This window comes from Dermacentor andersoni, chromosome 9 (genome assembly GCF_023375885.2).
Source record: "Dermacentor andersoni chromosome 9, qqDerAnde1_hic_scaffold, whole genome shotgun sequence".
Classification (NCBI taxonomy): Eukaryota; Metazoa; Arthropoda; class Arachnida; order Ixodida; family Ixodidae; genus Dermacentor; species Dermacentor andersoni.
Window position 1 is genome coordinate 11672433 of NC_092822.1, and position 20662 is coordinate 11693094.

At 47.1% G+C, this 20662-nt stretch overlaps 1 protein-coding gene, 1 long non-coding RNA gene and 1 other non-coding gene across 4 annotated transcripts in view; 2 read left to right on the plus strand and 1 right to left on the minus strand.

Moving 5' to 3' along the window:
• The window catches only part of eya (eya transcriptional coactivator and phosphatase 2), a 107018-nt gene that overhangs the window by 34521 nt on the left and 51835 nt on the right, over positions 1-20662 (plus strand). For both annotated transcript variants that reach the window (XM_050174740.3, XM_050174741.3), the window contains exons 5-9: positions 285-394; positions 1370-1519; positions 2339-2581; positions 6482-6559; positions 7234-7385. In XM_050174740.3, coding sequence (XP_050030697.1) covers positions 285-394; positions 1370-1519; positions 2339-2581; positions 6482-6559; positions 7234-7385 — 733 coding nt within the window. The remainder of the gene's footprint in view (positions 1-284; positions 395-1369; positions 1520-2338; positions 2582-6481; positions 6560-7233; positions 7386-20662) is intronic.
• LOC129383761 (uncharacterized) overlaps positions 1-20662 on the minus strand; it is a 36691-nt gene that overhangs the window by 322 nt on the left and 15707 nt on the right. Inside the window, exons 2-3 of the long non-coding RNA XR_008611631.2 lie at positions 5318-5414; positions 1290-1483 (exon numbers count right to left, since the gene is read on the minus strand). This is a non-coding gene — a long non-coding RNA (uncharacterized lncRNA). The remainder of the gene's footprint in view (positions 1-1289; positions 1484-5317; positions 5415-20662) is intronic.
• On the plus strand, positions 5939-6020 carry TRNAL-AAG (transfer RNA leucine (anticodon AAG)). Its single transcript has one exon. It is a non-coding gene; the product is annotated as a tRNA-Leu (tRNA).

Below are 20662 nucleotides of genomic sequence, written 5' to 3' on the forward strand. Positions count from 1 at the left end.
TCGAGGTAGTTGTTGAACGTAGCACGTAATTCGTAGGTTCAAAGAAAACGCGGAAATCTGCACCTTAAATGTAGGCTGGTAATTATACGTAATAAGTGTGTACTTTCCGCAATGCTATATAGTTTATTTTTAGCGAGACTGACTGCACTCGCTGCCTCGTTCCCGTCTTGGCTTTTGTTTGCGACCGCTCCGCGTATTTTGTACGTCCAAAGCCAACGCTTGTAACGGTGCACCTTGGACACATGCTGCCCTCATCTCCTCAACAGCTCTGTCTTTCATCACAGCATGCAGGCGTACAGCCAGCTGAACAGTGGTTCCTACTCGATGCCGGCGTCGAGTCTATACGGCACCCAGTCTGGACAGGCCTACAGCTCTGACGTCCTCTCCTCATATGGTCGGTACCTGTTTTCCTCTTGCGCGGCTGTTGACCGCACTTCTTTCACTCTGTTCCATGTAAAGCGTGTATATCGCGCGCTCAGTATATGAGCTACAACGCGCGACCGCTTTTCCCGCACGCTTTCGCGTTAATTGTCGCTCATACTGAGCGTGATAGCGTGTCTTGTTACAGGTCTTTGGCGCTACCTTGTGTATTTACCACGTGTTGCGCATTTTCGCATGAAATCCGAGAAACTCGTGATGTGCTGATAATAAATTCAGCTCGCTCTAAAGCACAAGTAGAACATAAGTGAATGAATTCCCCGCTCTCAGACTGACTTTCGTTTATTTGTTGTACAGCCCATAGACACTTGACTCTTCCTAAAGCAACATGGACTATACGGGATCAGGGTCAAAGTTATGGGGTCAAGGTTATTCGCGATAGCTCCTTGTCCAGAATGTCGATGGGCATGTACGAACGTAGGCGTAGCTACCCACTCAAACTGACGCTCTTGCGTTTAGTTTTTGGTGAAAGAGTCGTATTATAGTGATAAGAAACGACTATGAAAGATGCGCAAGAGCATGGGAAAGCGACCGCATAAAAATTCGTTCAGAAACCACATATTCTCTGTACTCACTACCGACTACACCAATAAGGGCAAGGTTCTGCTGAAACAGGGGTTTGTTTCTATAAAAAGTCGGTTCATATGTTTGTTATTGTTTTTTTTTTTCGCACAACCTTTCTTTCATCCCAACAGCCACGTGAGGCCAATATACAGCAATAATCTAGCTTCTACACCTTTTCCTCAGGGTATGCGACAGTCTAATTTCTCTGATGTCTTCGTTCGACCAGGGGGAAGAGATATGTGCACCGTACAGGCTAATACCTAAACCCGAGACACATTGGTATTCACCTATAACATAGCTGGAGTTTCGCCAGACTGTTGCCGGACAGCGCACGAAGTAGCTGCTCTCCCGTGTATGTGACCCGCAGGCTCCCGACAAGGCTCGTCGGCGAACGCATCGGCTGGCCAGGGAAAGTCGAACCTGGCCCAGTCTTACCTGTACGGCGCTGGCGGGTTCGCCACCTCCAACGGCACCCAGAGTCCTGCGGCACAGGCGGCCCAAGGACATTACGCCTACGGTACGGTGACACTCCTGCCGCTTACATTTCTGTCACTCCGCAAGCTCGAAGCCGTGCCGTGTGCAGTGCGGAACACGCCGCGAAAGATGCAGATGACAGTCGACGCAGACATATAGTGCCTGTGTCGTGTGTTTCTTGTGGTGTCTATTGGCTCTGCAGGGAGTAGTCTATAACAGCATAAATTAAATGTTGCGCGTACTCTAGTTGGTTCTTGATGATGGGTGCCAAGTTACGCTGCGTAGCTTTAACACGACAAACGAAGAAATACTATCATCCTGCATGTGTGATCGTGTATCTTATTTAGCGTTTCGCTGGAGCTGTGCAGGATAATTTCCCATCCACGTGTAAGCATCAGCTTTCACAGCGACGTGCTTTCCTGACGTTCATAAATGTTCGTCATTGACTGTCGCTTGACGTCCGCGCATCTCTTAATACAGCGCGGTTATCAGTCTTCAGCTCGCGACGGGGCACCAAGAGCTGAGTGTAACTATTGCAGGAAGGTCCTGCCTCTGCTCACACTCTAACGGTGCGTAACATGTCTCAGAGTTCAGAAAGGACGTTGTTGAAGTTTTCGGCGTCACGGTAATGGTGGAGCTGCATGGTGTGGCTATTTCAAGGTAGCATCGCCACCATGCACCCGTCTCCTTTTTACCATTTATTTATTTTCTTTCTGACGCGCGAACCCTCCGTTCATATTTTCTATTTCATAAATGCGACTTACTAATCTGCTCTAAGTTAATATTTCTGCATGACGTGCTTTTATCATATTGCGTCCTAAATTGGCGCTGCCATTCACGTTGTGTTTATGTTGTTGAACAGGTTCGAGCTACGCGGGCGGCGCGTTCGGCGGCTCTGCTCAGGCGGGCGGCGGCGCGAGCGCTGCACAGACGGCGCTCGACTACTCGGCCGGCTACGGCGGCTACGGAGCGCAGGGCTACCCGTACTACGCCCAGGGCTACGGCTACGTCCAGGCAGCTGCGGCCGCGGCGGCAGCGTGCGCCTCTCCGCTGGCGCCCTCTACCTACCAGCTGGCCCAGTTGCCGCCGTCGCAGCAGCAGCATGGTACGTGGCGCCCCCTTTCTCGCACGCGCTGAAAGAAGTGCCGCCATTCTGGACAGGTGTTTCGCTTGGAATTCACGCCGTGCGAAGCATCAGTTACGAAAATGGAAACCGAATCTACCGCTCGTTGAAAGGGGACGACACGGAGGTGCTAGATAGCGCGTACAGCACGCGAAGTGTAATTATTGTGCAGCCTTGGAATCAATAATAGCAGAGACAGTTATGTAATAATTATTAGAGGGAAAGCTAGGGTTTCTGTATTCACGAGCCTCTATAACGGCGGTGTCAATTGCCCCGCCAATTACGGCGCGCAGTGGCGCTGGCTTCACATGTCAGCTTGACTCTGCAGTTAACTGCCTCTCAACTTTTTATTTATTTATTTATTTATTTATTTATTTATTTATTTATTTATTTATTTATTTATTTGGTACATACTGCTAGCCTTAACGAAGGCTTTGGCAGGGAAGGGTACACTCACAAGAGGGAAAAATACATCATCATTCACACAGGGTTCAACGATAATCGTTTACAAGAGGCCTTGGCTTTGGTTTTAAAAACAAGCTTATTCATACACACGTACAGCGACATATACAATGCACTTATTGGCGACAATAGAACACAATGTAAAAACCACAGTTCATCACGTAGCAACAAAGATATGATGAGACAGCTTACACAAAAAAGAATCGAGGGTTGTACAATCGACAACCTCTTTGGGTAACAGATTCCATTCTCTGACAGCTTGTGGGAAGTATGAATACCTGAAGGTGTCATTGTGAAATCCATACGAAGATAATTGTTTGTTGTGCTTCGTTCTTGAAATTCTAGCGTTGGAGCGTACTGAAAACATATTTTTGTCTATTTTTAGAGCATTGCTCTGGAGAATGAACAGGAATTTTAGTCTCGGATATCTTGCACGATCGCTAATTGTTGGGAGTCCGGCTAAGCGTAGAAGTTCAGTTGGGGAATCATGACGACGGTATTTATTAATCTGGCTGCTTTTCTTTGTACGCTCTCTAACTTCGATATGGCACATTTACTGTTCGGGAACCAGCATATGGCGACGCGTATTCCATAACGGAGCGAATGAGTGACGTGTACGCGAGTAGTTTGGTATTGGGTGAAGCGTATCTGAGGGACCGTTTGAGGGAAAAAAGCGCTGAGAGTGATCTTTTTGCTACGTATGACACGTGTTTGTTCCATTTTAGATCGCAAGAAATTATACCTAACCACTTAACCAGATTTCTTTCGTAAATTAAGTATTTGGCCATAAGAAGCCCAATTTAACCGCTGAATGGAGAAATTTCGTGGTTTCAAAACTCGCAAATACAGTTTCACCAGATTTCGCGCTTGCCGGCAGCAATAAATCCCGTGTTGTAAGAGGTGACTCGGAGAAGAAAGTAGTTCCGGACTTCTTAGGAAGTGCAGAAAGTGCATGGCGGCTACCTGGCACCATATAACGGAAGGGAGCGCGATCATTTATCACCCACTGATTTGCCTGACAGAGTGCCTGCAAGTCTACCAGGAAGTCTGGGCAGGAGATTTGCTCCGATAAAACTTGAACATTTATAATAGTTTATCTAATGGGTGGGGGAAAATGGTGGCTTGGTATGGGGCCTTACACGCAAGTAATAAGAAATGTCAACAGGATCTTGTGCAACATTGATACTCTTGGAAATTATTGAATCAAAGATAACCAGGCTTCGGGTATTTCCCCTGGCTCTGCACACATTTAACGCCACAGTGGCAGATCCTCGAAGCAGACAGCGCCAACTCCGTAAAAACAACTGCAATGCAGCCAACGTCGACTTCGTCCGCTACATAGGCTATTGGCTGTTGTGGCCTCAGCAATACTTAAGCTGACTTCACCAATTTCGGAGTCCGCGTAGCGCGCGAAACCACGCTCTAACGCACAAATTTCCTTGCGTGAGTGTTCCGCGATAGCTCAGTGGTTAAAAGGATACTAAAGTAAAATATAAAGTCGAGCTAGATTTGAAGATTGGCTTCTGTAACAACGAATTCGTCATTTGTAGCGAGAACAAAGCTTTTGTAAGCGATAAAAAGAGGAAAATGAAAAATTGGAGTGGCGCCACATGTTGATTAAAGTGCCTCTCACGTGACGTCAGCACTGGCTGATTCACAGACAGCGGCATAAAGGGAGCTCACAGAGAAGCTACTTCTACTCGTCCATTTTGGCACGGGTGGTTCAAATTGAGGAGCAGCAGCGGCAACCTAGGTGGTCATTTTTTTTATGCAACAAATTGATGTATTGGCAGACGGGAAACGACAACATACTTTTAGACGAATAATCCCTCGACTGACTATTTTCCTTTAGTTTCCCTTTAAGTGCATCCGGCTCGCAACTGCACACTGAAGGAGGGGTTCGAGCCCTGTCTGCTTAGCCATTTGATGATGTGGCGATGATGAGATGGCCTGACGTCGACGGTGGCTTAATGGAAAGGATGGACAGCCAGCACAGCACATCCAGTTTCGAATTCCTAACTGCTGTCGCAACGCGTCCTGTACATCGGTACACGTAACGCCCGAAAAGGTTGCAAGCCTGGAAGGTTTAACATGACGTGCGGCTGTTATGCAAGAGGCCCAGGCAATAACGCTCTGCCGTGACCGAATTGCCGCGACCGTGGGCGTTGGGTAAGCAGCGCCAGAACTTCCGATTGACCTTTCCGACTTAATTGTAATTTCGGGTACTGCGCATTCTGAAGTTCCTGGTCTACGTACCTGGACGTCATTTCTGTGATGTAACAGTCAGCCCGCACGGTAATCCGATGACGCATCTTGGCATCTGGTTGGCTAGTGACGTAGCTTCGCGTTGGCGCTGCAGAAAATGAGTAATACAGGTAATTAGTGAGGCGGCAAGCACCTGAACAGCCAAGCTTCATCTAATTTCAAGCTCACGTGACAGTGCACGTGCTACTGAAGGCCAGCACTGTGAGAAAATTTTACCTGTGCTTGTCATTGCCATGTATTGTAAACAACACTCAGACAGGCTGACAATAGATACTTGAAGAGCAATGTATAGAAAGGAATAATAAAATGGACTATCCCGTAACTAACATTGGAGTAAAAAACAAGAATACTAAGTAACCTACCTGCTCGCAGCCCCATTGGTCGAGCATGGTTGCGTTATCAGTACTGTTGTATTATCAATACGATTGCTGAGACCGCTTCTGGGCAAGCCACTGCAGAATACACACGGAAAAGCGCGTTAACAGTAGCTACTGTTCGCGATGAAGCCTGCGGCGTTCGATTAGGACTCCACTTTGTCAAAACGCTTCTTTGAAGGTCAAATAACCGGAGTATGTGTGTTACGTAGAAGAAAGTGTTCAGTGAACTTCGGTCGGTAGCGTGGCCGAGCGGTCTAAGGCGCTGGTTTAAGGCGCCAGTCTCTTCGGAGGCGTGGGTTCGAATCCCACCGCTGCCATGCTTTTTTCGGCATTTCTTTTTTTCTTTCCTTCTAGTCGCCTGAGGGGATATTAGAATACTGCGGGGCCTTCGACATGTTTTTTTTTCCCTGGTTTTCCTGCATGTGCTGTTGCGTGAGCAGAACCGGAAGAAACAGTCGTATGCCGTAGTTGATGAATTGCTGTTTTCGCACTTCTATCTGTGCGTTTACGTGCGTACTTCAACGTTTTGCGCTCCTTTTCTCCGACACGCACAATCTCGCATACTTTACGTATCTGCATAGAAGAATTAATTCCGTTGATGTAAGGTCGTTCTACCGTTTGTATCTTAAAAAAAGAAAACGTTGTACTTGAGAACTCGTCGATGAAAAGCTTACAATTACGGCCTGTCTGCAATGCTTCCTTCGCGCGGAATTCGTCCGCTATGGTGCCCTAGTCGTTTGAAGTAAGTGGGCGGGCCTCTCGTATACATCTTTCGCAGTGGACGGCTCGTACGGCGCCGACGGCAGCCCCTCCCCTCCCGCAAAGTGCGACCCCGTCACTGGAGGAGCCAAGAAAGGTGATTGTACCCGTTTTGCACTCTTTGTCGCCTCAACTCTTAAAATGTTTTAATTATTAACTCTGTCACACAAGAGTGATCGTCATAAATCGTCAAAGCTATGCGCCAACTACTCTATCGTTGGGAGTGCGATGGGAAACGGAGACCCGCACGGGAATAACGACCGGAGAGTACCGAGCACACATAATTAATAAAGGAAATGCACGCAACGCATATCACTATTATTTTTGTGACAGTCATGTTGACCTTGGGAGGGACGGAGTTCATTTGCATATAGCGAAAGCCAAAAAGAAAAGTAAGTTGAAAAAGATTACTTTTAACCTTCAGCCCTGTCAAACTATAGTGAACTGCATAGGTAGGTCACTTTGGTTGTAGCATATACCATTTTGAGAGCCTGGATTCGCTTAGAAGTAAGGCCCAACCAAGCGCGTTGATTCCGCTGGAGCCCTAGCCGTGTAGTCCGCTTACGAGAGAGGGAGAGAGAGAGAGAGAGAGAGAGAGAGAGAGAGAGAGGGGGCACAATGGCGCGTGCGTGTTCAAGCCACAGACATACATGCTGGTTTGTGGCGCAGCGTTGGTAGCGCGGGTAGGTAGGCATTCGAGGTAAATAGGTCACGCCGTGCTTCACACCTGATATCTGTGTGAATAGGGCTTCGGTGTCGACTCTGCCGCAGGTCGCAGCGGCCGGGGCCGCGGTCGGCGGCAGGCGAACCCGTCTCCGGACCCCGAGAACAGCCTGGAGCGGGTGTTCATCTGGGACCTCGACGAGACAATCATCATTTTCCACTCCCTACTCACGGGTACCTTCGCCGGACGATACGGAAAGGTACGCGTGGTATTAACAAGCGCTGTCTCACTCGGAGAAGCTATACCGGTTGCTTTCTTTTTCAAGCGAAGCTTGTATTGGCTCGCAAGTGACGTTGTCGTGGTCACGCAAAAAAACCTAGTCACTCCCAAAGCAGAGCAGCTGCGGGAAAGGGCGGTTTGACGAGTTGACAACTGCGCCGGCGCCAAAGCGCGATGCATTAGCAAGTATTCCAGCTGCATAGGCGTGCGCTCAGCCACGCGCGCAACCAATAAGAGCCGTTTCGCTTCAGTCGGGGAGCGAAAGGGCAGGAAAGGGCTTCGCGCACCCTGCGCCAGCTTCGTTTTCGTTCGGTGCACTCTCGGAAAACGGATGGGCGGCCACGCGTTCTGCGTTCCTCCGAAGAACGGGCAGCGTTCGACGAGCGGCGGCGAGAACTCGTCCGTGAAAGGGCTCGCCGTCGGTGCGCCGGTCCAGCTGGTAGAGGCATCCGATCTCAGGCAATCCGACAGCAACGAGAAGATTCCGAGCTGGGCAGCGGGAGGCCGAAACAATGCGGCACCGTTACCTGAGGGTTACCTGAGGGTTACATAAGCGTGACGATGTTCAGGTGCATGCAGGACAAGCTTCGTTTACCGCCATTTTTCGATAGAGGAAGGGTGGTTATTTTTTCCAACAGGTGCAACGAAATACTCAGGACCCTGTATAGGAAACAGAACTCCTATCGGTGCCATGTTCGTGGAAGTAACAGATATCGCACACAATTTACCCTAAATACTGATCATTATCATAACTGTGACCATCGTATTTAACCGTAAGATAAAGAATCGACCGCGCGAGTCAAATTACTCGCATTTCTGTTGATATTTTTCGCTTGCATTAGAATCTGCTGATTTAATTGAGCGAAAAATTGCAACAGATACCTGTTAGTCTCTGAGGGTGCTGTTAAGAGAGCATGAATGCAGCAACACACTCTCCTCGACTTCAAAAGCATTTGGATGCTATAGTATAACGCGCATATCGTTTATTTCCAACTACACCAATTCTATATGAATGTTATATTGGAGGCGAGAACATACCGTGGTGCTCCCTACCTACCTACGCTACGGTGCGCCTGAATGATGTGTGAAGTTGGATCACCTGCCGGAGCGTGCGCTACTGTGCCGTCGCGTGCTTCGTTTTTAAAGCGAAAGCTTTACTGGCCGCGAACTTGCGATTTCGCCGTGGCCGTGCTCCGAGTAGGCACATGACGTCTCGCCGCGTTCCTCGTCACACCGCGTTCCTCGGCGTTGCGCTCGCCTCCGCTCGCTTCGCCAGCTGCGTCGCATGCCTGATAACACGTCGGAGGATTGAAAAGGAGAGCTCGCGTGCGCCGCAACCACAGTTGAGGCGGCAGTATGGACGGCGACAATTCTGATAAGCAGGAGGAGGCCTGGAGTCGACGTAGGAACGGGATGAAGAGGAAACGAGTCGCCCAGGAAACAGACGAACAGTGCGCCGAACGACTGGCTAAACGCCGCAACATAGCTAGACAACCACACTAACTTGGACTTGCAATCAAGATTAACCGTGGCTAACCATGCTATGCCTTAGCTTTCGCTACGTATATCCTGGCATAGCCGAGCTAAGCCACTGCCAATTTTTTCGTCATCACGGAGTTCCCATTGGTTGCAGAACTTTTCTTTACGCAACAGTGATTTTTTATTTTGATCTTGGGACTTTTACACAGTGTGTGAGAATATGCGGTGCTTCTGCTTGCCGGTCGATGTGGGTTAGATTGCGCTCCACGTACTAACGCGGATACAGAAAACATGGTAGCTGCTGCAGAAGCTGAACGGTCGCAAAACGACGGTGGCATATTTTAAAGCACGACGTATACATGTTCAAAATAACAAGTTCTATTCGCTAAAGTGAGGCTGTCGAATACGTGGAGCGAGATATGCGCAGTTAATGCCGCAAATCAAGCACATGGCAAAGCCACACAGCTTCCAAACCAATGACCTTTACTTGGTTTAACATGTGAAGGGATCTTGTATGTGTTTTTCAAAAGTTGCGATATTTTTAAAAATTGTCTGCGGCAGATTGCACTATTCTAACCCTTGATCTAAGTTACTCGATGAGGCGGCCGTTACTTCTACGAGTCATCAAAGAGAGAGAGAGAGAGAGAAAATGATAAATGAAAGGTAGGGAGGTTAACCAGGACTGAGCCCGGTTGGCTACCCTACACTGGGGAAAGGGAAAGGGGGACGGAAAGATTTAAAAAAAAAAGAGAGAGAAAGTCCACTGGAGATATCAGTCGGTCACTCAGTCCGGATCATAGACGCTGACTCAATCCGGTCGCTTTCAAATATCGCAGCAGCGCTTTTGTGGCCTTTTGTATACGAGTCATCAAGAGAGAGAGAATGAAGAGGAAAGGCAGGGAGGTTAACCAGATATCAGTCTCCGGTTTGCTACCCTACACTGGGGATGGGGGATATGGGTTAGAAAGATGACAGAGAGGAAAAAAAAATTTAAAAAAAAAAAAGGGAACGCGCACACATGGAGACACACACACAAAAGGTGTTCCAGTTAAAGTCGTTCACACAGGCCGGTAGATCGCAAGAAGCGCAAAAGCGCTTGCACGGCCTTCTTCTGTGAAGGTAGGTCCTTTCGATGTTGTAGTATTCTTTTTTCGGATAGCGGTTGGTCGTCCAGTCGGTCAAGTTCGTGGCTAAGGCATGCCCTCTGTAGACTGTACTGCGGGCAGGCGCACAAAATATGGCCAATTGATTCTTCCTGGCCGCAGTGGTCACAGGTTGGTGTGTCGGTCATCCCTATGCGGAAGGCATAGGCTTTAGTAAAGGCAACGCCCAACCAAAGTCGATATAAAAGCGTGGCGTCTCTACGGCGAAGCTGTGATGGCGCTCGAAGACTTAATGTTGGATCAAGTGAGCACAGTCGCGTAATTCTTAAATGTGGCTCATTCCATTGCGACGCGGTGCACTGCCGAGCAAGTAGGCGGAGCTTCCGTGCCGCGTCAGTTCTAGAAACAGGAATTGGGACGTGGCGCTCCTCAGTATGGGCTGAGCGGGCAGCGTGATCCGCCCGTTCATTGCCGATAATCCCGCAGTGACTTGGAAGCCACTGGAAGGTTATTTCATGGCCTGCATCACTTATATGGTGTAACGTCTCTGTAATATGGAATATTAGCTGTTCGTGCGGTCCGCGTCGTAAAGGGGACAGTAGAGACTGCAGTGCCGCCTTCGAATCGCAGAATATTGTCCATTTGTGTGGCGGTTCATCACCAATGTGATGAAGGGCAGTAAAGAGCGCTGCGAGCTCTGCTGCCGTCGATGTTGTCGCGTGGGTCGTCTTAAATTTAATTGTTGTAGCTTTCGCTGGTATGACGATTGCCGCCGCGGAGCTGCTTGGAAGGACAGATCCATCAGTGTAAATATGCGTTGAGTCACGGTAGTTCTCGTACAAATATAGCAGCGTGAGCTGTCTAAGGGCTGGTGATGACAGATCAGCTTTTTTCGAGATACCTAATTACCGAATTAACCTATATACCCTAACTTACCTTTTTATTTAATTATTTCATGGCACATATTTAAATCTACGAATCATAGCCGCTGAGTTCGCAAGGCGTATCCACTTGGAACGCGTTCTCTGGAGTGCACCAGTTTAAATATATCAATTTTCAACGGGTCCGACGGAATGCATTGGCGTTCCAGTTAGTTTCGTGCGTCCGTGCCATAAAATATGGGGTTTTACGTGCCAAAACCACGATCTTAAAATGAGGCACAACGTAGTGAGGGACTCTTGATTAATTCTGACCACCTGGGGTTCTTTAACGTGTACCTAAATCTAAGTACCACGGGTGTTTTCGCATTTCGCCCCCATCGAAATGCGGCCGCTGTGGCCGGCATTTGATCCCGCGACCCCCGGCTTAGCAGCACAACACCAGAGCGACTAAGCAATCACGACGGATCTGCTTCAATGCATAAAACAGCGTCTTTTTTAAAAGTAGTAACTGGAAAGCTCATGCATTTCGCAATATATATGAAAACTACATTACACCTTGCCCAGATAATAAAATGACGCATTTTGCGTTGATTTAAACGCGTATTTGACATCGACAATGCCCACAGCAGTAGTCGCACATCTTCAGGTATCTGACATGCAAAGAACTGACCTGAGTATCTTTTCAGTGCGAATAGATTTTCATTCTCGCCTTGCTCAAATAGAACACATCACCATAAATGAGATATGTCAAAATTACCGAGTGAACAATTTTAGCACTCGTCTTCTTTGCTTTATTCGTCTTAAGTAAACTTTCAGCTGAGTTTGAAAACATATTCGTCCAAGTATTTATGCATATTCGTCTATAACGTAATCGACTACTCAACTGCAACAAAAGACAACTACACTGAAGTAATAGTTAATGAATACAGTGTTCATTACGTTCTTTTTCCTTTTTTCGTGAAATGGTACTACATAGCTTGTGTACTTAGATTTCGTACATGCAGGACTTTGCTTTTATTATTCGAGGGATTTGCCGCAAGGCATATGCGCCAAGATATCAGCAAAATGACATCAAATAAATGTATGCAGCCTTGTTTCATGCAGGTTCTGCAGCAATAAATTAGTGTCTTTTTTGTCTGTTATCTAACGAGTGAAGTCATCAGGAACGTTCAGCTTTAGTTTCACCTGTCTGAGCATCTTTCGCTTATTTGTAGGACTCGCCAGGCACACGTTGAAGATTGCAACGTACACTATACGGTCTGCTCTTACAGGGAGCAACCGAATGGTGAACATAACGGGAACAATTCTTCAACTTTAGTGAGTAAAAGCGCTTTATTGTGTTATAAGTCAGTTGTCGTTCAGATGTAGAAGGTGCTTAAGTGTGTAGTGGACGAGAGGTGGACGAAGTGGTGTCTATCGTCCGCCATCTTTGTTGTTGTTTCGACCCCACTTTTAGACTCCTCGTATATAGTGTAGATAAACCCTCTTTACTGCAGATCTCCCCGTAACGTCTTGATGGAGGTGCAAGGTATTGAGCGCAGTAGCTCTCGCAGATCTCCCCGCAACAATATGAAGCTTCAGGTCGACATACATGCTTAGAATATTGTAGACCGTGTGCAGAGGCTGACTGTTGTAGACTTCAGACATTCGCGTGACCTCTCAGATGTAATTGGTGAAAATGTACTAACTTTTTCTTAAGCGTGAACTTTAATTAAATCCAGTATTGTGCGGTGGCATGCGCATCAATTAGGTATATATGTTTCAGACCATTTAGGTTGGTGGTTTCTCGTGCTGCTGCAGTTGTTGCTTTTTTGTCTCCGAAAAGACCGAAATTCAGCCCCGAGGCATTTTCAATTTGAACCTTCTCAGATGAACTCGTTCATGATAGAACATAGCAGAAAAACGGAAATGACGAAAATAAAGAACAAGAAGAATTTGATCAATTTTCAGTTAGGTATGAGAAAGCTGCGAAATGCACGTGTTAGATCCGTAAAGTACCGCGCCATGTCCAATAGACAACGAAGCTAAAGAAAGAAAAGCAGATATATGCATGAAGCAATATATATATATATATATATATATATATATATATATATATATATATATATATATATATATTGAGGGTGAAATTGCGATAAATTTTGTACACACAACTAATAATAATAATAATAATAATAAAGAGAGAGGTAAAAGTGCTACGAAAGACTACTGTGGCCACTAGTGGCAGCCGAGTATAGGCTTGGCATGGTCCTTAATCAAAACGGAGCCTCAAGCTCAATTCCTCAAGCTCAGAACGAATGCTCCAAGCAAAGACATACATTCCGACCGAACATGCCCGGCTGGTAAAGGGACACTAAAGGTTACCAGAAAGTCAAGTTAAAGTGATAAAGCAATGCTCTAGAACGTCTAAGGCGTCAATATAATAGCGAACAGAGCTTTAGTAACCGAGAAATTAAGGTAAATGCACGACACGATTTGAGACCCCCCAGCGACATTCCGGTACTATAGCCCGATGACGAAAGCACTCCTCATCATAATTTATGTCACTAGTACTCAACTACTCGTATTAAAAAGATCATTTCATTAGATACTTCTATTCGATTCTAAGAAAAAAAATAACATTTTGACGTTACCCTTGAGTAGTATGGGTGATCGAAAGGTTTCGTTTTCGTTCGACTTAGCGCGCTCGACTTTGCGCCGCGCGCGCTTTGGAGTTTCAGTTGTTTCTTTATCGCGTCGTGCTGCGGTGGTCCTGCTGGCTCGCGAAACTTGCATTTGGAACAAGCAGCGAGAATGCCACGTCCATGTGATATCGTGGGATGCGCGAACGGTCCGCGGAACTTGGCCAGGGGCAGTTGCAGCGGCGAATCCAACGTTACTTATCATTGTGTGCCATCGAGTGAACCTCTCCGTTCGAAGTGGTTAAGTGCCGTACCTCTGCCACAGTGCGCTGGTAAAGAGCCGAAAAATCACGTAGTGTGCTCGCTGCACTTTCGTCCAGAGGATTACGAGTTCAACGCCGACTTACTGAAGTCGCGTGAAGTGCCTTTCAAAGCAGGCCGTCGTCGTAGTAGTACGCAACGACGCCGCCAGCGCGAGCCCTCAACAGCAGGTCACGTTCATCAGTGCTTAAATCGCTGAACTCGAGCCCAGCATCGCGAGCTAATGTGTCGTTGTCAGGTTCATCCATTGCAACGAGCGTCGAAGTTGGCGTCATAAAATAAAGAACCAGCTTATCGTCGTGCGCTTTCCCTTCCGCTAGCCACCACAGTTCCGCTTTCGCGCTGCTGTCGGCTCTGTCTTGGCTCTGTTTCTGGCCGCGCGTTTGCGTTTTGTGCAGAAAAGCCGTAGCGCCGTCTGCGGGCTCGCCGTTTTACTCACCGACGGCGCAACGTCACTATGAAACCATGACGTCAATACTCCTCGATCGGAGAGCGGGGGATTTGAACTGCGCTAGAGGTACGCGGACGCTTCAGAACGCATTTTCTCTTAAAATAAGTCTCTTCTTCGCACGAAACAAGCGTTTCGAGGTTTCTGGGATTGTATTTGAACTGTCCATTTTGACTTAATATTAACCTTTAGTGTCCCTTTAAGATTGAGATTTGTACCGCGTGGCTGTGTTTCGCGAGAGGGACCCACTATATTCACGTCTGACGAAGGAAGTTTCACCGACGCCGTGGCCCCGACGTAAGCCGAGAAGGGAGCCGAGAGACAATCGTGATTGTTCCCCGTGCGCGCGCCGAACGAGCGTTGTCGTCACTTCCTCGGTACGCGCACTGTCCTTTGTTGTCGGTTTTCCACGAGGCGTCTCAGCGTCGCTCACGTGCAATGTCGCTCAACACGAGGCTTTCTGGAAAGCCTGCTCTTAATTCCGAGATGCCACGGAGCCTCGCTTGCGCTTGCGCAACGCAGTTTTGGGAGGAAGGAAAGCTTTGTCGGCCTATAAGGAGTGACCAGAAGGTCGCGGGTTCGCGTCCAAGTCGCGGCGGCCGAATTTCGTCGAGGGTGAAAAGAAATGCACTTGCCAATTTTGGACGCACGTAAAAGAATATATCTCCACTACCACATATACCATGGCCCATGTGCTGTTTAGTACTACTAATGAATGAGTGAATGAATGAATGAATGAATGAATGAATGAATGAATGAATGAGTCAATCAATTGGTTAATATAATCATTTAATATTTGAACAGCTAGATGTGCTTATCCCACGGATTCTAAAGGGGTCTGCACGCTGCTAAATGCTTTTTATAGAAAGAAAGAAGTAATCGGAACATAAAATATTAAGGAGAGTGAACGTTACCACCCTTAAGTAAGCTTTCCCGAAACTAAAATAACCGGTAAACGCTAAAATGCTGTGAAATCCATGACGTTATACTTACGTTATCAGTACCGTGGTACATTGCGACCGCGAAAATTTGAACATTGGGTTCGCTTGTTTGTTATTTCTCCCTCTACTGACCAACATAATCGGATCAAGCATAAATTGTCTTTTGTGACAGTGCTGCTACCAGCCTAACCTAATTTCGCTCCCTTCTCCATCGCCGCCCTTTAAGAATCAGCAGTAGACATTCTAGGGCGAACAAGGAGAGAAGCGCCATCGCTTTCTGGTACGGCTGGGCGGCGTGTCTTCCTCGCGGCAAGCAGGCAGGCAGGCCTGGGCAGTGAACGCGTGCGCGCTATCATCGATTGTAACCGGAGTCGCGCGCGCAGGAGGCCCGGATGTTCCGGCGGCGGCTCGACGCTGGCACACCCGCACTGTCGCCCCTTTCTTCTCGATTCAACCACTACGTCGCGTGAGGGAGGGTTGTGCACAGACACACACACAAAGACGTGCGAGAGCTTCCCATCACAGTCTCTTTCCTTTTGTCTTCGTCTTTGTCTCTGTGTGTATTCTCTGCGGGACACCGTCTTCTAGTTTCAGTCTCAGGCGCCGAACTTGCTCGTCTTTGCACTGCTGCTGCTGCTTCTAGTGGTGGTGGTGCAGACGAGACGAGAACGCGACGGCGTCAACGTCTACAACCAACCGGTGACCCGTCATCCTTTCCCGTCTCCCTGCTCGCGTCTCGTTTCGTTGCCCAGGAGGCACGTTCGCGTGTGCGTCGCCATCGTTGTGACGTAACTTCCTCACCTCCGCCCCTCCCCCTCCCCCTGCCTTCGCTGCCGTGCGCTTGACGATGACGTGTCGATCGATCGATTAAGGCGGATTAGTCGTAGTCCTTGGCGTTGCGATATGCAGAAGGAGGAACCACTGACGTGGAACACGGGTAGCTAAGCGGCTTAGGATGTTGCGATACCCTGGGTGCCGCGAGAACGCTGATAAGATTTGCGATACTAATGACGCATGAAGAACTAAGAATAAGCTTGAGAATCAATCAATCAATCAATCAATCAATCAATCAATCAATCAATCAATCAATCAATCAATCAATCAATCAATCAATCAATCAATCAATCAATCAATCATTCAATCAATCAGTCAACCAGTCAACCAATCAACCAGTCAACCAATCAATCTTTATTAGTGATAGAACAGAAGTGATGCACAGGGAAATATGCAGAAGGAGATCCCAAGGTTACAAACCATAGGCGGGACCTCCTATGTTGATACATAAAAAAAATTACTCGTATGACAGCGAAAATAAGAAAAACCACAGCCAATATGTAAGATATAAGAAAAACAGCATCAAAAATTTTTGTTGCTAACCTGATTGGAAAACGACGATGAGACATAGTTACTTTTGCGTCCTTGCTACCTGGCCATCGCAGTTTTTCATATTTACGCGCTCAACTTCTTTCAGCACTATCATCCAACAATATGCCAACAAAGGTTACTCAAACAAAATAATTTAACAAAAGAAAACAAGCCTGAGTAATTAAGTAGTTATCTTGAGTCTAGTCGAGTTAGCGAAGAAACCATAGTCGTTAAAAGCAAGGACGTTATTCGGATGTTTTAGGTGCGGAAGGAATACTATCTATAGACGAGACAGAAGGTAATGTGAAATAAACGTGAAACGTCTGCTGGGACAGAACCCACAATGTAGGAAACTTGCTGTTTCTCATAAGTAGAGAGCGCTGCAATATCCCTGCGCTTGAATCGGTGAGTCTGCTATCAGCTTGACAGAAACGCAAATAACTCATTAAAATTTCACCGTAGCTCAGTAAGCCGACACTTATTTCTGTCAAAGCTTTCAGCCCGACTGGCTACAAAAAAAGGCTATTCTTTATTTTCTATTGTGATAGCAATTATACAAACACTCCAGGCGCATTTTTGCCGTAGGAGTCCCCGTGATGTTCCGTATAAAGTCCAAGGGCGATAACACCGTCGCCGCACGTCGTATGCTGTATGTGCGACTGAAAGCGCGAGAGGAAAGCCGGAGATCGCAGCTCAATCTGGCGGGCGTGAAGTAAGAAAGCGGAGTGAGTGACAAGCAAACGCGCCGTCTTCCGTCGCGCGAAAGTGCTTCGGGGGATGAGAGTGAGGGGTGGGGCGGCGTTATGATCCGGGAGTTCCGGGAGCAACAGCGCATTTCGATACCGAGCGCCGAAGGGGAACTGACGATCTCGGCTCCATCTCGTGCGCCATTTACGGAGGAAAGCGGGGAGGCAGCGCGGGAGGGACGAGGGGGGGGGGGGGGGGTGGCTTCGACCCCGCCAAGTACGTGGTTTGTACGGCTGCGCGCTGGCGCACGCACCCTATCTTGAAAGGGATTTGCAGACGGCTCATGCCATTGTGCGCGCTGTGTTCTCATCGCTCTTGCGTGGAATGATAGACCGCACTAAGGTTACTTCGCTCGTTGCTGCTGCTGTGCTTGCTCACACCAGCGTTTTGACAGCGAGTGTCCGCGCTCATCGAGTGCGATGTGTTCGCGTGTGCGCGAACACATCGCACTTGTTAGTTAATTGTTAATTGTTAAGCTTGTTAGTTCACTTAGTAAGCGGATGTTTCCAAGTTTATTCGGCTGACAAAACTGCTATCCTTACTTTGGATAGTTGTGTACTAATTTGCTGTCTCAATCGATGCTTCGCCTTTCGGGTGAAGCTGCGACTTTTTTTTCCTGATGTGAAGTCCATGTTCTATAAAATTCACCCGGTGGCCGAAACAAGGCGGCAGCATAGGAGGACTTTCCCGCTAGAAACTTTGGCTACCGAAAGTTGTATATAAATGCTAGATATTCATGTTGTCACGCGAGCGTGGCTGAGATACGGTCAGTTAAACGCACACTAAAGAGGAACACTATATCAATTTAGAATTATAAAGTATTATGTGAAAACTAAGGTGTTGCTGATTCTATTTGCGATTACCTTAGTAAATACTTTGTAGGCAACGGACAGTAAGCTGATCGGTCTATAATCTTTCAAGTCTTTGGCGTACCCTTTCTTATGGATTAGGATTATGTTAGCGTTATTCCAAGATTCCGGTACGCTAGAGGTCATGAGGCATTGTGTATAAAGGGTGGCCAGTTTTTCTAGAACAATCTGCCCACCATCCTTCAACAAATCTGCTGTTACCTGATCCTCCCAAGCTGCCTTGCCCCTTTGCATAGCTCCCAAGGCTTTCTTTACTTCTTCCGGCGTTACTTGTGGGATTTCAAATACCTCTAGACTATAGTCTCTCTTCCATTATCGTCGTGGGTGCCACTGGTACTGTATAAATCTCTGTAGAACACCTGAGCCACTTGAACTATCTCATTCATATTAGTAATGATATTCCCGGCTTTGTCTCTTAACGCATACATCTGAGTCTTGCCTATTCCTAGTTTCTTCTTCACTGCTTTTAGGCTTCCTCCATTCCTGAGAGCATGTTCACTTCTATCCATATTATACTTCCTTGTGTCAGCTGTCTTACGCTTGTTGATTAACTTGGAAAGTTCTGCCAGTTCTATTCTAGCTGTAGGGTTAGAGGCTTTCATACATTGGCGTTTCTTGATCAGACGCCAATGTATGAGAGCCTCTAACCATACAGCTAGGATAGAACTGTCAGAAATAGACTTCTGTCAACCAAAGGACAAGGCAGGATTCCGTAAAGGCTACTCAACAATAGACCATATTCACACTATCAATCAGGTGATAGACAAATGTGCGGAATATAACCAACCCTTATATATAGCTTTCATTGATTACGAGAAAGCGTTTGATTCAGTCGAAACCTCAGCAGTCATGGAGGCATTACGGAATCAGGGTGTAGACGAGCCGTATGTAAATATACTGAAAGATATCTACAGCGGCTCCACAGCCACCGTAGTCCTCCATAAAGAAAGCAACAAAATCCCAATAAAGAAAGGCGTCAGGCAGGGAGATACGATCTCTCCAATGCTATTCACAGCGTGTTTACAGGAGGTATTCAGAGACCTTCAGGATTCGGCAGAATGGGGGATAAGAGTTAATGGAAAATAACTTAGTAACTTGTGATTCGCTGATGATATTGCCTTGATTAGTAACTCAGGGGACCAATTGCAATGCATGCTCACTGACCTGGAGAGGCAAAGCAGAAGGGTGGGTCTAAAAATTAATCTGCAGAAAACTAAAGTACTGTTTAACAGTCTCGGAAGAGAACAACAGTTTACGATAAGTATCGAGGCACTGGAAGTGGTAAGGGAATACATCTACTTAGGGCAGGTAAGGACCGCGGATCCGGATCATGAAACTGAAATAATCAGAAGAATAAGAATGGGCTGGGGTGCGTTTGGCAGGCATTCTCAGATCATGAACAGCATGTTGCCATTATCCCTCAAGAGAAAAGTGTATAACAGCTGTGTCTTACCAGTACTCACGTACGGGGCAGAAACCTGGAGGCTTACGAAAAGGGTTCTACTTAAATTGAGGACGACGCAATGAGCTATGGAAAGAAGAATGATGAGTGTAACGTTAAGGGATAAGAAAAGAGCAGATTGGGTGAGGGAACAAACGTGAGTTAATGACATCTTAGTTGAAATCAAGAAAAAGAAGTGGGCATGGACAGGACATGTAATGAGGAGGGAAGATAACCGATGGTCTTTAAGGGTTACGGACTGGATTCCTAGGGGACGGAAGCGTAGCAGGGGGCGGCAGAAAGTTAGGTGGGCGGATGAGATTAAGAAGTTTGCAGGGACAACATGGCCACAATTAGTACATGACTGGGGGAGTTGGAGAAGTATGGGAGAGGCCTTTGCCCTGCAGTGGGCGTAACCAGGCTGATGATGATGATGATGATGATGATGATATGAAAACTAAATTTTCGGTAATTTCATGGTGAGATGTTTGTTTACCAGAAGTACAAAGAAATGAGGCATAAACTTTCATTTCTTGAATTTCGCGCCGGAACCACAGTACTGGCCCGTCAATGTGACGTCACAGATTTCAAAGCACATGTGTCGTAGTGCCGCAGTATAAGTTGTTGACATTTGCTGAGTTCACTCACTGGCTCCTTTGGAACGCAATTTAGTTTATCTGAGTAAAAAAAAAAAAAAAAGAACTAGGCCAGCGAGAAAGCCGTCAAAATCCATGACGTCACACTGGGCTGGTGCGGGAACGTCAAGGAGGCATCGCCACCTATCTTCATCTTTTCCAGCTTATACCAAGCTTACCTCCACGGCGAAAGTGATTTTCTTGGTATTGCAAGAGGGTGATCTACTAATACAGCTCAGTTTACTTTTCTCTTCAGTGTCCCTCGAAGGCCCGCATGAACTCGCAAGCCAAGGTTAGAAAACTGCTTGCGGTATTACGGCGCCTTATGGTGCCGGCCCATAGAGACCGCAGCCCTTTTTATTATTAGTTATTTTTACTCAGACAGATGGAGTTAGTGCAGTGCAGG